General features: G+C 34.2%; 1 protein-coding gene across 5 annotated transcripts in view; it reads right to left on the minus strand.

The window, feature by feature from the left end:
- The window catches only part of CDH8 (cadherin 8), a 386,533-nt gene that overhangs the window by 57,555 nt on the left and 315,627 nt on the right, over positions 1 to 13,351 (minus strand). For all 5 annotated transcript variants that reach the window (XM_009430926.5, XM_009430927.5, XM_009430925.5 and 2 more), the window contains one exon: positions 11,403 to 11,520. In XM_009430926.5, coding sequence (XP_009429201.2) covers positions 11,403 to 11,520 — 118 coding nt within the window. The remainder of the gene's footprint in view (positions 1 to 11,402; positions 11,521 to 13,351) is intronic.

The raw sequence follows: 13,351 nt of genomic DNA on the forward strand, positions 1-13,351 counted from the left end.
TCAGTGTCATTGTAATGACTTGCAAAGACTTGTGAAGGTCAGATACATAAAGTCAAAAATAATGATTGATATATAGTTGCTGCTCATGAAGTAGTCGGTACAATTATCATGTTGTGATCTAGACCTGTAATACCTGAAATAGATCATTTTGATTGTTTCTATCTTTCTGTTGTAATGTTACTCAGTTTTACAACAACTAATATTATGAGAATCTTCTCTAATGCTTAGCTGATGGTTGCTGACCTATAGTTTGCAGAAAGGAAGCACAGCTTGTGAAAATTATAAAATAAAATATGAACAGTCTTACAGAGCAAATGTTCTGGGAATAAACTGCAAGGATTTAAGAGACAGTGTGTGCTACTGTGGAAAATGCAGCTTTAGCAGCTTGGTAGCCGTGTTCTTTGCCTGGCAAGTCACTTACTATAGCTGAACTTCAATTTTCTCATCTGGAAAAATGGCAATAATAATAGTCACCCTGAATATTTACATAGAAAGATAAATGGAGAGATAGAAGTAATATAAGTTGTGTGAAATAAATAGGTGCCTAATAAATTTTAGACATTGATTTTTCTTGCAATTTGATATATAATCAATACTGAGTAATAGAGAATAAATTTGTCTTAAAATAATTACAAAACTCCCAAATAAAATCATAGATATGTAAACATGCTTCCTAATTTATAACATAATTCATATTTCTGAAAAAACTATTTCACAAGAAATTATGTTTCTATGGAATGTAACGTTAGCTAGATTATTCTTTGGGGAAATTATATACTACATTGTAGAATACACACTTATTTTAGGAAGACAGAAAACTTATAATACTGTTAATATAGGGAGATAGTTTTTTCTTCTCCCTTCTTCCCTACCTACTCAAAATATGAACTTCTTCTCATTACCTGAACATATTTCCATTTTCTTCCTTTGAGAAAAAAGATAGAGAATTTTAGATAATTGTCTCTTACCCATTCTAAAACTTTCTTTGTACAGCTTTAGCTTACCAACATTTAAAACAAAGGCAAGTTTCACATTGACTCACAATATATGTTTCAAAACATGGCCAGTTACTTTTTATTTCTTTAGATTTTAAACTATGCACTGATAAAATGTTTTCTTGCAGGCCGGGTGCGGTGGCTCACGCCTGTAATCTCAGCACTTTGGGAGGCCGAGGCGCACGGATCACGAGGTCAGGAGATCGAGACCATCCTGGCGAACACGGTGAAATGCCGTCTCTACCAAAAATACAAAAAAATTAGCCGGGCGTGGTGGCAGCGCCTGTAGTCCCAGCTAGTCGGGAGGCTGAGGCAGGAGAATGGCATGAACCCGGGAGGCAGAGCTTGCAGTGAGCCGAGATCGGGCCACTGCACTCCAGCCTGGGAAACAGACTCCACATAAAAAAAAAAAATTTTCCTGCCTATTACTGATACATATTATATGTATTGATATCAATATACTTTCCAGTCCCATTATTAAACAGTGTTTGTGTGTGTCTGTGTGTGTAAAGGCCTCAAATAAACACCAACAAAGGATGTAAGCACATCAAGATACCAAAAACCATCTCATTAATTTCCTTTTGGAGAATCAAGCAAGGTCTTATGATCATAAGGCCTATGTATTTACAGAAAATACTTCATGAAACTTGTCTTTAAAAAACTTTTTTGGACAATCCCTATTTCTCCTTTAAGTGAACTACATTCTAGTATATCCCTTAACTTTGACACGCACATAGCAATGTTTCATGTCTGCAAAAGTTTACTAAAGCTTTCTCATTTTGAAAGATCTCTCTGATAAATCAAAATGGCATCAAATAAATAGCTTTACAAAATGCTTATATTTCCTTGTCTCCAGACTTAAACGAAATATATTCCCAAATTACGAACTATTGGGGCCATTTGTCATATGTTTATTGAGTTATTTTATTTTATGAAAATGATTTAATTATTTAATTTCTCAAGAATTCTGCCCAAAGATACTGAGAAAGAAAAGCTACAATGTTTTGGAAGCGTATCTTTTAATAATACTATCCAATATTTTAATATGGAAGATATTTTATACAGTAATTTCTATGGTAAAGATCACTTCCATGATTTTTGAAAGTTAAAAAAATGAGAAAGTACATAAAGTACCACAGAAATTACAGTAACTTCCATTGGCTTTTATCCTACATTCTTTCATTTATTCATCACGGTGCTTTTGTTTCAACATTTTCAAACACTTAGAGTCTGTTACAGAAAGTTAAAAGCCTTGTCCAAAGCCACTTCTCCGTTAATTGGTGGACTTGGGACTTGTCTGATTTTAACGTTTGTGATATTTCTTCTAACACCACATGTTTGAACACTCAGTATGTTGGGATAGATGAGCCTTTAGCTCCCTAGCATGAACCCACTCATTTTGTAAGAGAAAAAACTGAGTTCCAGGGAGAAGTAAATCACAGTGTGACCTTGATGGAACTAGCAATGACTGTCTGGCCAAGCAAAAGAATGAAATTCAGGGAAGGATGATTGTGCTCAGCATACCAGTACAGTATCACCTTCTTTTCAGACCACCCTAAGATAAACAGCCTCAAAAGGCTGAGGATAATATACTTGAGCAATGGAGGAAGGAAATTCTAGTAGGCAATCTACTAGAATGAAAGCAAAGGCGATGAGTAACCCAAAAAGATCCAAGCACGGCAATTACTATCTTCTTCAACAAAGTGCATCAGCACATTGATTTTGGTGGTACATTAGTGAACAGATAGAATAGGCAACAGATGGAATATGAACCCAGTGTCACGGCCAGAGATCAGAACAATAGTATTCTCTAGTTTCCAGGAGGCTTCAGTAAACACTGTACACTGAAAGTGAGCTAAAACCTCCATTAACTGACAGGTACCTGAAACAACCCTGCATAGGAGCTGGTAAAGGCATGAACCTCACATAATGCAACTTGTATGAAAAGTATAATGGTTTCCAATAAGCCTGCAAAATGGAATCATCAGCCCCAGTTCACTGCCAGTACTTTATCACAAAAGACAGTGATGTCTATGGATCACTGTGCATTTGGAAAGGGCTCACTGACATACTTTCACCCTGCTAGTATAAAGACATTGAATAGTATGGTTCGACATACCTCATCTGAGCTCAGGCATATTAAGGACACCAATATGAAACTCAGAGGGAGAATTAGCTGTCCATGATTAAAGACGTACATCACCATTCTGACCAGACAAATGCTTCCTAAAGATGGAATGGGAATGATGGAATCCATGAAGATCTTACACTTCTTTATGTAAGGCCAGGTTCACAAAATTGGGTTAAGGAGGAAACTTTGTTTGTGAAAGTATAGAAGTTAGACTATGTGATAATTCCCACAAAATCATAATATTGTTCAGACTTGCCTGTAAATTTCCCCACTCTATCACAACATTTCATTGTAAATTATAGTTTCCTCTCTAAGATTTCAAATTGTTATAGGACAGAGTCCTGAGGAAAACAAAAATATACTGTATAGAAGGGCAAAACCTGTGTCTATTTAATTCACTGCTTTATTTCCAATTCCAATTCTTAAGGGTGTGCCTGACACATGATAGACACCAAATAAATATGTATTGAATGAATGAATAAGGGAAAAAAAGATACTATCCATTATTAATAACCTCAGAAGACAGTGGGGAAAACATTCCTTGAGTCATGTGTTTGCCTTAGCAGTTACCACACTGTCCTACAGAGAAAAGCAAAGAGGAAAAACTTTACAGCAACTGTTAACCACCCACTTGCTCTGCCCATAGATAAGGGAAGCCAATACCTGAGTTATCGTGAATGATTTAAAATGGGCTAAATAGAAGAGGGGAATTTCAAAGGGGAAGCGAGAGGGGATTTAAAAAGTGTAACTGGCGGCCGGACGCGGTGGCTCACGCCTGTAATCCCAGCACTTTGGGAGTCCGAGGCGGGCGGATCACGAGGTCAGGAGATCGAGACCATCCTGGCTAACACCGTGAAACCTCGTCTCTACTAAAAACGCAAAAAAAAAAAAAAAAAAAAAAAAAAAAAAAAATTAGCCTGGCGTGGTGGCGGGCGCCTGTACTCCCAGCTACTCAGGAGGCTGAGGCAGGAGAATGGCGTGAACCCGGGAAGCGGAGCTTGCAGTGAGCCGAGATCGCGCCACTGCACTGCAGCCTGGGGGACAGAGCAAGACTCTGTCTCAAAAAAAAAAAAAAAAGTGTAACTGGCTTGGCATGTTCAAACCAAAGCATGTATAAGGGCACAGAAGATGGAAGAGAATAATGGCAAATAAAGTTAGGAAGATAAACATTCAATCTCATTGCCTGGTGTTTTTCTGCTTTTTAAGTACATATGAAGTTCTATATTTAGCATACAAGACTTTCATAAGCTATGTATTTACTAAGATACTCCTGGCTTAAAAATTGGGTCATTCTGTCACTCTTAAATATTCCACTTGCCACTATGTAAATAACTTTATGCTCTCTCCAGCCAAATGAAAAAGAACAATTTTTAGGTACTCTCCATTTTTATTCTTTGATTAGGTTACTGTAATGATGCTTATGTTCAAATAACTACTTAAGTTACCCAAATACTTCTCTTTCTCTTTCCTCCTTTCCCTGTGCTTTACTCATGGACAATGTTTGCAGACATGTTCAATCATTGGTCCATCGAGTAAGGGAAAATGGAAGAGCATATCATTAATCATCTCCCAAATACCTTATTTAGTTTCCTTATTAATATTTTTATTTGTTGCATTGGGTGAGCAAGTGAGATTCAAGAGGTTCATTAAATTTTAATAGAGAGGAAGAGGAGAAGGAAACTATTTATTATCACCAATTTGTCAGTCAATGAATTTTGTACAATACCATTTAAATTTTTTACTTAATAGTTTATTATTTAAAACAACATTGGATAAATATTATTATACAGACAAATGTTCAAGATTATTCAATTACCTTGCAGGTTCCCATAGATCGTAATCGGAAGAGCTAACCCTAAATATTCCTAACTATAAAGCCTGTGCTATTATATATTCCATAGTGTCTCTCCCTTATGTTTCATTCTAATTCATCCCAAGACAATTTTGTTCATGTTTATCTATGCAGAGTGCCTGCTTTTTTGTTGCCAAATTATTTTCCTGCCTTCTCTATCTACTTCTTCAATAAACTGAGGGATCTGAAGCACTTGGTAGGTGTTACTCAGGTCACATTAGCAGATGGAATGTCACGTATGCCCAATGTTGTATCTATAAAGTGCTGAAATGAATGCAAAATGCAAACTTCTGTGCTGTAATGACTTGAAATAATTGTCAACTACATTTATTATCTTTTTTCAAAAAAAAAAGAATTTGCATAGACTGACAGATCATTTTGTTTCCACATTCAATTTTAATATTTGGTTGTGCTTTCCAAAGGACAGTTATGTTTGTTTAATATCCACAAAATCCCAAGACTGATTTTTATGCTTGTAAGTAAAAGATAAATCAGTAAATAACATTATTATTTAATGAAACAAACAACAAAGTGGTATGGACAAGACTGTCTAAATGAAAAACATTTTTTCTAAGTAATTCTTTATATTCTTCCTTTATTATTTTATATAATGATTTGGGGCAACAGTCTCAGAAAGCAAAGTACTCAAAGGAAAGATTCTATGCATGAAGGCATCTTTAAGATAACTAAGCATGTACCAATTTATTTTCTTTTTTGATTATTATTATTATACTTTAAGTTTTAGAGCATGTACCAATTTATTTTCTTCAGAATTAGAAAGCTCTGTAAAGGCTGGAAATGTTTGCTAGCAGATTGACAGAAAAGGTCTGATGCAATTCAAAACTTTGAATAGCATTTTGACAACCACACCTATAAACTATAAAATCTATGCTATGTATCTGAATTATATCCTAGTGGTCAGTAATCTCAGAACTAAATTGTTTTCCATAACATACACTAAAAAATACATACCCACAGCAGTGCTATGTCTGACCAGAGTAATAATTTCAGGATTTTTCAACATATATAAAGAAAATTGTTCACTTCTGCAGGTACTCTTAAATTACAATTTTAGAAAGAAAATGAAAATATGAAAACTACAAAATAACAAGAGTTTTACAAAAACTACCCAAGCAAAGAAAACGTCCTTGTCTTGTGACACTAAGTGTACAGTCATATGCAACTTAGAAACTGGAAACACAAATCTGTTTTATCTATTTTTCTTAGCTTGCACATCGCCCTTAATTACAGTTTAGGTGACAAAATGAAACATAAATGTCTTTTTATCAACAGCACATTGCTGGAAGCATAAACAATAAATTATAAATTACTGAATCAGAAGCCTTTTTGGATCATATATGCATAGTGCTGTTCTCCGTATCTATGATCTGTCACACCTCCTGTTTCATGCAAATTGAGCACTACCTTTTATGATTCAACATTGAAGAAATGTCCCATGCTTCATATAGGTAATAGTAGACAACTTACATGGAAAACACTTCCAGTCAACGTTTGGTGCTGTGTGTTGTGCTTTGAAAAAGTCCACTATGTGAGCAGAACAGACAATACAATCATATTGGAAATATATTAAGATATTAACTATCATACTCATGCAAGTACACAGTTTCTGCTTGTTGTTTGGGGATGCTTGCCTGGGAAACCCAATAATAATGGATCTGCTGAAGCTAAGGGTATGGATGTTTTTATAAAGGACACTTGAACAAGAGATGTTTCTTTTAGGAAAGCCTTCTGTTGGTTCCAAAGCAGACTATTGTAATAGCAGAACTTAAGGAAGACTCAGGTGGCCAGAAAAAGGACAATTGGCTTAGCAAGGTGGCCCTCCTTGCTATGTATATCAGCAGGTAGGTCCTTCAAGTACAATCCAGCCTGGCTAGGTATACCTGGCTTAAGGCAGAGGACAGAATGACTCTGTCTGCCTTGAAACCTACATCCTGAATACAGAAAATGTATTCCTGTAGATTCAGCTGGAGAAAAGAGGAAGGACAGAGCATTAGCTCTGGCTGGCATGGGAATCAGGAAAATCCACTTCCACTTTCAGGCAGCAAATTTTGGTTTTGCAACACAGGAAGTTTGAGATAGGCTGATGGTAGTCAAAAATGCAAAGGAAGGCTGTCTGTAATTTTCCAGCTATGTAAATGGTTCCCACAGAGTATGTGTGTTTGCAGGGAGAGATGGAAGTTTGGAGGCAATTTAGAACAATTTTATATGCTAGAATTGAAAGTGATGCCAACAATTGGAAACTACCATTGTGTGGAGAAACCTGAGTTTCGTTTTGGCAATGGAGCTACAGAAAGGTTAAAAAAAAAAAAAGTCATCATATTCAAAACCATATGCAGGAATCCCGCAGCTATTTCTGTGGCTGATAAATACTTTCATAGTTGGTCCTCATCTTCTTCCTCCTTCTTTTTATTTTGTCTTTCTATTTTAATACCCTTTAGAATGCAATACATTGCAGTTACTGTATAAGCAGATGTTTTTGCAATGCATTCTAGTGAGGATCAGTGTTTTCCCAACTACTGATGAAGCCACGTTCAAAATCACTGCACAAGATTTATAATTTTGAAGATTTAAAGCTTCAAAGAGACCTGGCTGAGAATCATAAGCCAGAGGAGATATAGTATGAGAAGGAATTAATGAATTCACATATAAAGGGACTTCATCCCACTTACTGTTGCGTGTTTTTCTATATGCCAGGCATTGTGCCAATTGCTGTCTAAGTCCTAGCTCACACATATCCATCACAGCACAACTATGAGACAGGTATTTTATCCTGGTGTTACAGATTAGAAAACTGAGGCTTAAAATGATTTGCTTAAAGTAAGAGTATTCGATATTTCCAGAAGATAAAAATAAATAAACTGTATACCATTTGAACTAGGCCACTCGGTTGAGACAGAAATCTATCAGACAATGCATAAATTATACTCTATACAGTTAACTATATTATGGACAATGAGGTAACACGAGGCATCTTTATTCCAAAGTAATGGTTAGCATCTACATTATTCAAATTAATTATCAAAAGTATGCATTTAAAGTAAGCTTCTTATCAACAATATTTCAGTCAATGAGGAGACATTAAGAAGGAAAAACAAATTGGTATCATCAGGTACTATGGTTCTCCTGCTGGGTTAAACATAACCAAACTATAACTAAATCCAGGTCCCCTGTCTATTTCTCGTCTTACCATAGGCTCTCCTTAGAGAGCAGAGATTTGTATTTTCTCTCATTTCTTTACACACATGATTTAAAAATTGCGGTATAAACCATGAGGGCTCCCATTTCACCAGACGGTGCTCTGGCAATTTGAATCACATTTTTTACCTACAGTGTTCAGGCTGAGGAAGAGTAGTTTTCTGGAGACCTCAAATTTCCTGCAAACAAGATATTTTAGAATCTCTAAAAGGTCCCTATTTTTCTTCCCTGTCTTGTTATATTTAATTGTTAGCTATTTTCCATTTCCATGGTTAAAATTGAAGCCAATACTGAAATGTGGTCAACAAAACTCTCTGCTTATAAATTCAGCCAACTGGAAGATGAAGAAATCAATATCTTGACCATATTCAAGGTGCTTTGATTTTTTGGTGTGAACACGTGGTATAAAAGGTTCACTGTATTTTTGACCTTTACTTCTACCTTTATTTATATTGAAGGTTGCTTTCCTATTCTGGCAGAAATATGATTCTCATATATTTAGTAGAATTATTTGTGAAATAATTCAACTGTGTAGGAGACAAGAGAGAGCTCATTTCTATCTCATTTTGTCTTTTATTGTGAATTAATTGATAGAAATTGCATTAGGACCAATCCATATAAGAGACAAGAAAAATTACAATAATTTTGAATTGAAATATATGGTGGCAAGTTCCTTAGAAAATGCCAAATACTGAAATCATCTCCCTTAAAGATCAAATTAAATAGGAGACAAACTTATTCATCAACAATAGATTTGATTATATTAGCTCTCTCAACATTTTAACATTTTTCTTGCAGGCTGGAACTTGTAACCCATACTGCTCTCAGTAGAGAAGCATCAGATACTGATCATTTTAAAATTCATCTTAAGAAGGAAAATATATATATATATATCCAACATTTTTTACAGCTTCTTTTCATTATTTTGTTTCTACATATTAAGACAAGCCCATTTTTTTTCTGTTTTACAGTACCTATTCAGGTGCCAGGTAAGTAGTGGTCTATGAAGCAAAACTCATGGATTTCTGATCTAGGAAGAGGAACATAGAGTATAAACTTTATATATCTATTTCAAACCTGTGGTTTCATGATTTATTTTGTGAAGGAGATGTTGAATATTTGGATCCTAAATCCAAAATCACAGCGAATATAAGTCCTACTTTCCATAAGGCAGTCCTGGTTTATGGTGTTTTTCAGACATAAATATAAGCAGCCACCCCTCTCACTTTAAAACATGTCCCAGTAGAAACAATAAACTACATGGTCGTTCTTTGTAAAACAAATAAACACAGTCTAAAACAAACAATCATGATGTATGGAGTACTCTTTCTGTTTCAAGTTACTTTTCAATAATAACCGACATCTTTAAAAAATTCACAAAGCAAAATAATACGAAAAACCTATAAGATAGATCATAATTTTAACTTCTATTTTCCAGTTTCAAAATAAAACAGATAATCCACATGACATTAAGTATTCTATTACAGGGTTTATCATAATGTGTGATGAAGCAGAATGAGGTATTCTAAATATTTAAACTTTTACTTTCTACTAATTCCAAAATTCAAGAAAACACATAAAATTCATTTATTGTAGAATTAAATCTCCTGTTTAAAAATATTAAGGCATAATAAATACGTGTCAAAATTAGACTTTCTTTGGTACCCAATAATATCTTCCCATTCACCCAATACCTTATGTGATGCCTTCTAGGGCCACACAACAAGTGTATCTTGAAATTACAAAATTTACAGGAAACACTAAGGATCTCAGAATATTTGGAATGGGAAATAACTTCTTCATGGAGAATTTTAAATGCTGTGCGTTTTATATGCAAAAATAATGCCTGATACTTACTAGTTCAAAATCAGAATAAACACGGACCACACTTATGCACAGACTTCCAGTTCAGTTTGGGGTTTCTAAGGAGGCTTTGTGTTAGAAATATTCATATGATTTCCATTAAAAAATATTGGTGATGCTAATAAATAAACAATGACAATGTACTTGGATTACAGTTTCCAATCAAGGGTGGCTAACAAATGAATACTCCATTATTGAGGAGACAGAAAGGGTTTTGTCTCCTCAGTGTTTATAATAGTGGAAGTCAGCTAAATTAGTAATATCTATATAACAACTGTCATTTCCTTTTTGTGATTCATCCACATTTATCAAAGCGTCCCCACAGAACTATGTAGCATTTTGTTCAAAGGCAAGGCCATAATATATTTAGCCATAAAGTGTTATTTTACTTCATAAAGGAAATTTTATCAAGATTCACTATCCCTTTAAATAGAACATTGCAAACAATACGAACAGATATCATGAATCAAATTTTACTCTTCTGAGTATAGCTTGTATACAGACCACTGAGAGACCTAAACAGATACCTGCAGTAAAGCCAGATAAAAGCCTGAGACATTGCTTATATTTTGCTAATCATTCTAAAACAGCTACAACTAAGACTTAAATACATTTGAACAAAAATCAAGTTTTAAATTTTTTTAAATATATAGCTACTTAGAAAATAAAAATTTTCAAATGAGATAGACTTTAAACAATCATCTATGGCTTTCACATATAATAAATAGTATAGTTAAAGAAAACAGTAATCCAAGGGTGGTCCTCAGAAAATCTAATGAAATGGATTAAATGTGCTCAGTGAGTGAAAGACTTAACAATAAATCAGTTCATATTAGCTCCAAAATAATGCTGATAAGCAATGTCCTTCAAAGAGGATTTTCTGAACTAATTGTTATTGTTAAAGTTGGTACAGGCTTAAAACAAATACCTTTAATGTGTACTCACAAACCAGGCAAAATTAGAATAGCTTTCCCTAAAGACGTGGTAAACATTCAATTAAAACTTAACAACTACAAAGTGTAGGCCAATCTCCCCTCTCAGAATCTCAAAATACCTGGAAGCTTTCACAGGGGTTAAATTTTACACTTCATTTTTTAAAGTAAGGTGATTGAGGTATTTCCTGGGAAAAAAATTAACTTTTTACATTAACAAAGTTCTTATCTATTGCTTAAATATTGAAAATAGGAAGTAAGGTAATTACCATGCCATTATACTGATAAGCTGAATTTCAAGTGCTCATAGTTAAACAAAAATTATCTTAATGATAATTTTCAGTTATGTTATGAAATTGCATCCTATTTTCCAATTTATATTGTACTCTGTTTCACAAAGCTAATATATTTACCTTCATTTTTCTTGATGGTGAAATTCGGATTGTTGACCATTTCTGGAAGGAGACTGTATAAGAAATAATGTCCGTTTTTGGGATCATCTTTGTCCATGGCGCTAACAGTTTGAATGACCTGAAACATAAAACTTGACGTCAGCATTTCTGATGATTTCAGAGGCTCCTGCCATCGGTAAAAGCTTAGTGACATTCTTTTTGTGGTCTGATACTTTGGCTCAGAGACTCTTTTTCAGCTTTCTAAATTGTCATGGATGGTTTGTGCCAAGAATAAGGAGAAAAATCCATTACTTTAAAACCTCAGCTTTGATAAGTTGATGAAAATTAAGAGCATTACCTTTGTGTCCATTTGGTGTCTGTGGCTTGAAATAGCAAAGTTAAGTGTATTTGAAATATCCACTGGGCAATTACAGGTTTCTTTCCAATTTGAGTATTTACGGGCATCTAGAATGAGATTTGGAATTGTTACAGTGATTGTAGTGTGGTTCTTGGGAGGACCTTTGAGGTAAATGGCTTAAATCTTGAATCCTCACAACTCTTTTACTCATCAGGCTATAAATGTTTGCCAAATAGTGTTCCTCAGCACAAACATCACTGCAACAAACCTCTCTGATGAGTTGCTTCTGTTCCCTCCCAATAATGAATACTGTTTTTTAAAGCTAGTGGGTAACACATGCAAACAATGCTTTGGAGTGTATCCTGAGATGAATAAATTATAGGGATTAGAATTACCACAGTGCAGAGAAATGTTTGGATAGATAGAGGTACTTGGAATCGGTGCTTATTAAATGTGCTTGTTTCATTTGTAAAGCTACATTAACTTAATGCTAAAGTTGTTTCTTGGGATGTCAGATAATTATCTTAATAATTTGTATTTATGATTCTGTGATATTGCTAGTTCAATGTGACAAGTGGGACAAGAGCTAATGTAGGAAAAGTTTGAATGTATACTCCTATTGTGATAATAGATTTACCATAAAAAGTAGTTAACAGTGAAATGTTCTCAGGTTTATGATATTTCGAGGATATAATAATGATGTCAATGCTATTGTGTCTGTGTGAACAATTACATCCCATTGAACTTTGAAATGTTATTAAAGAGAAAAAAATTCATTTTGAGAAGGGGTCATCTTTGCTTTCTAACTTACCACTCAAGTGTAAGAAGCACAATTTCAGAACTTTTAGCAGCTATGGGGCTTTGCATTGTATCAAGCACATGTTATATGATAGGCAATTCATTCAATTTACTTGAGGCAAAAATAAAATACTTTTTTTTAATTTCTAGGTCTCCCTTTTTAAAATGGAACATAATCTTACTTTGTAAGTGTTTGATTTTTGTTAAGGACTTTTTTGTCTAGTTATAATGTCTTATAAATAATTATAATTATTCTTAGCTTGAGTGACAAAATAACATAAAATAATTTAAAATATAACTCATGGTTAAGACAGTGAGATAGTCATCAAGAGAAAGGACTCTGGAGTTAAGCTTCCCAGATAAGATAGAAGTCACAGCTCTGTTTGTGGCTCATTGTGTGACATTGAAGGAGTTACTTAAGTCTCTGAAACTTCAATTTCTTGTATGCCAGAAATATAAATGCAAAAACCATCTTTTCTCATAGGTGTGTTTTGATCATGGATTTTAATTCATATAAATCTTTTGACAGTTTCTGGTTTCTAGTCAATGTTCAATAAAATTTTAGTCATCATATCATTATTATTATCGTATTTATTAGGGCCATTGCTATTTATTGATGACCTGGCACTTTGAAAAATCTTTTATAAATGTAACAACTCTGTTACTCAATGACCCAACATGATCAGACTAAAGGAGAATGCAATTATATTTACTGTACCTAAACACATTTGCCTTGACATTTAAGTGTAGAGAGAGGCCCTAGGGTACTTGTTTTATAAAAATCAACATGAGTTAAAGTACAAGGGGTCTAGAT

The sequence above is a fragment of the Pan troglodytes genome, chromosome 18, assembly GCF_028858775.2.
Source record: "Pan troglodytes isolate AG18354 chromosome 18, NHGRI_mPanTro3-v2.0_pri, whole genome shotgun sequence".
Taxonomy (NCBI): Eukaryota; Metazoa; Chordata; class Mammalia; order Primates; family Hominidae; genus Pan; species Pan troglodytes.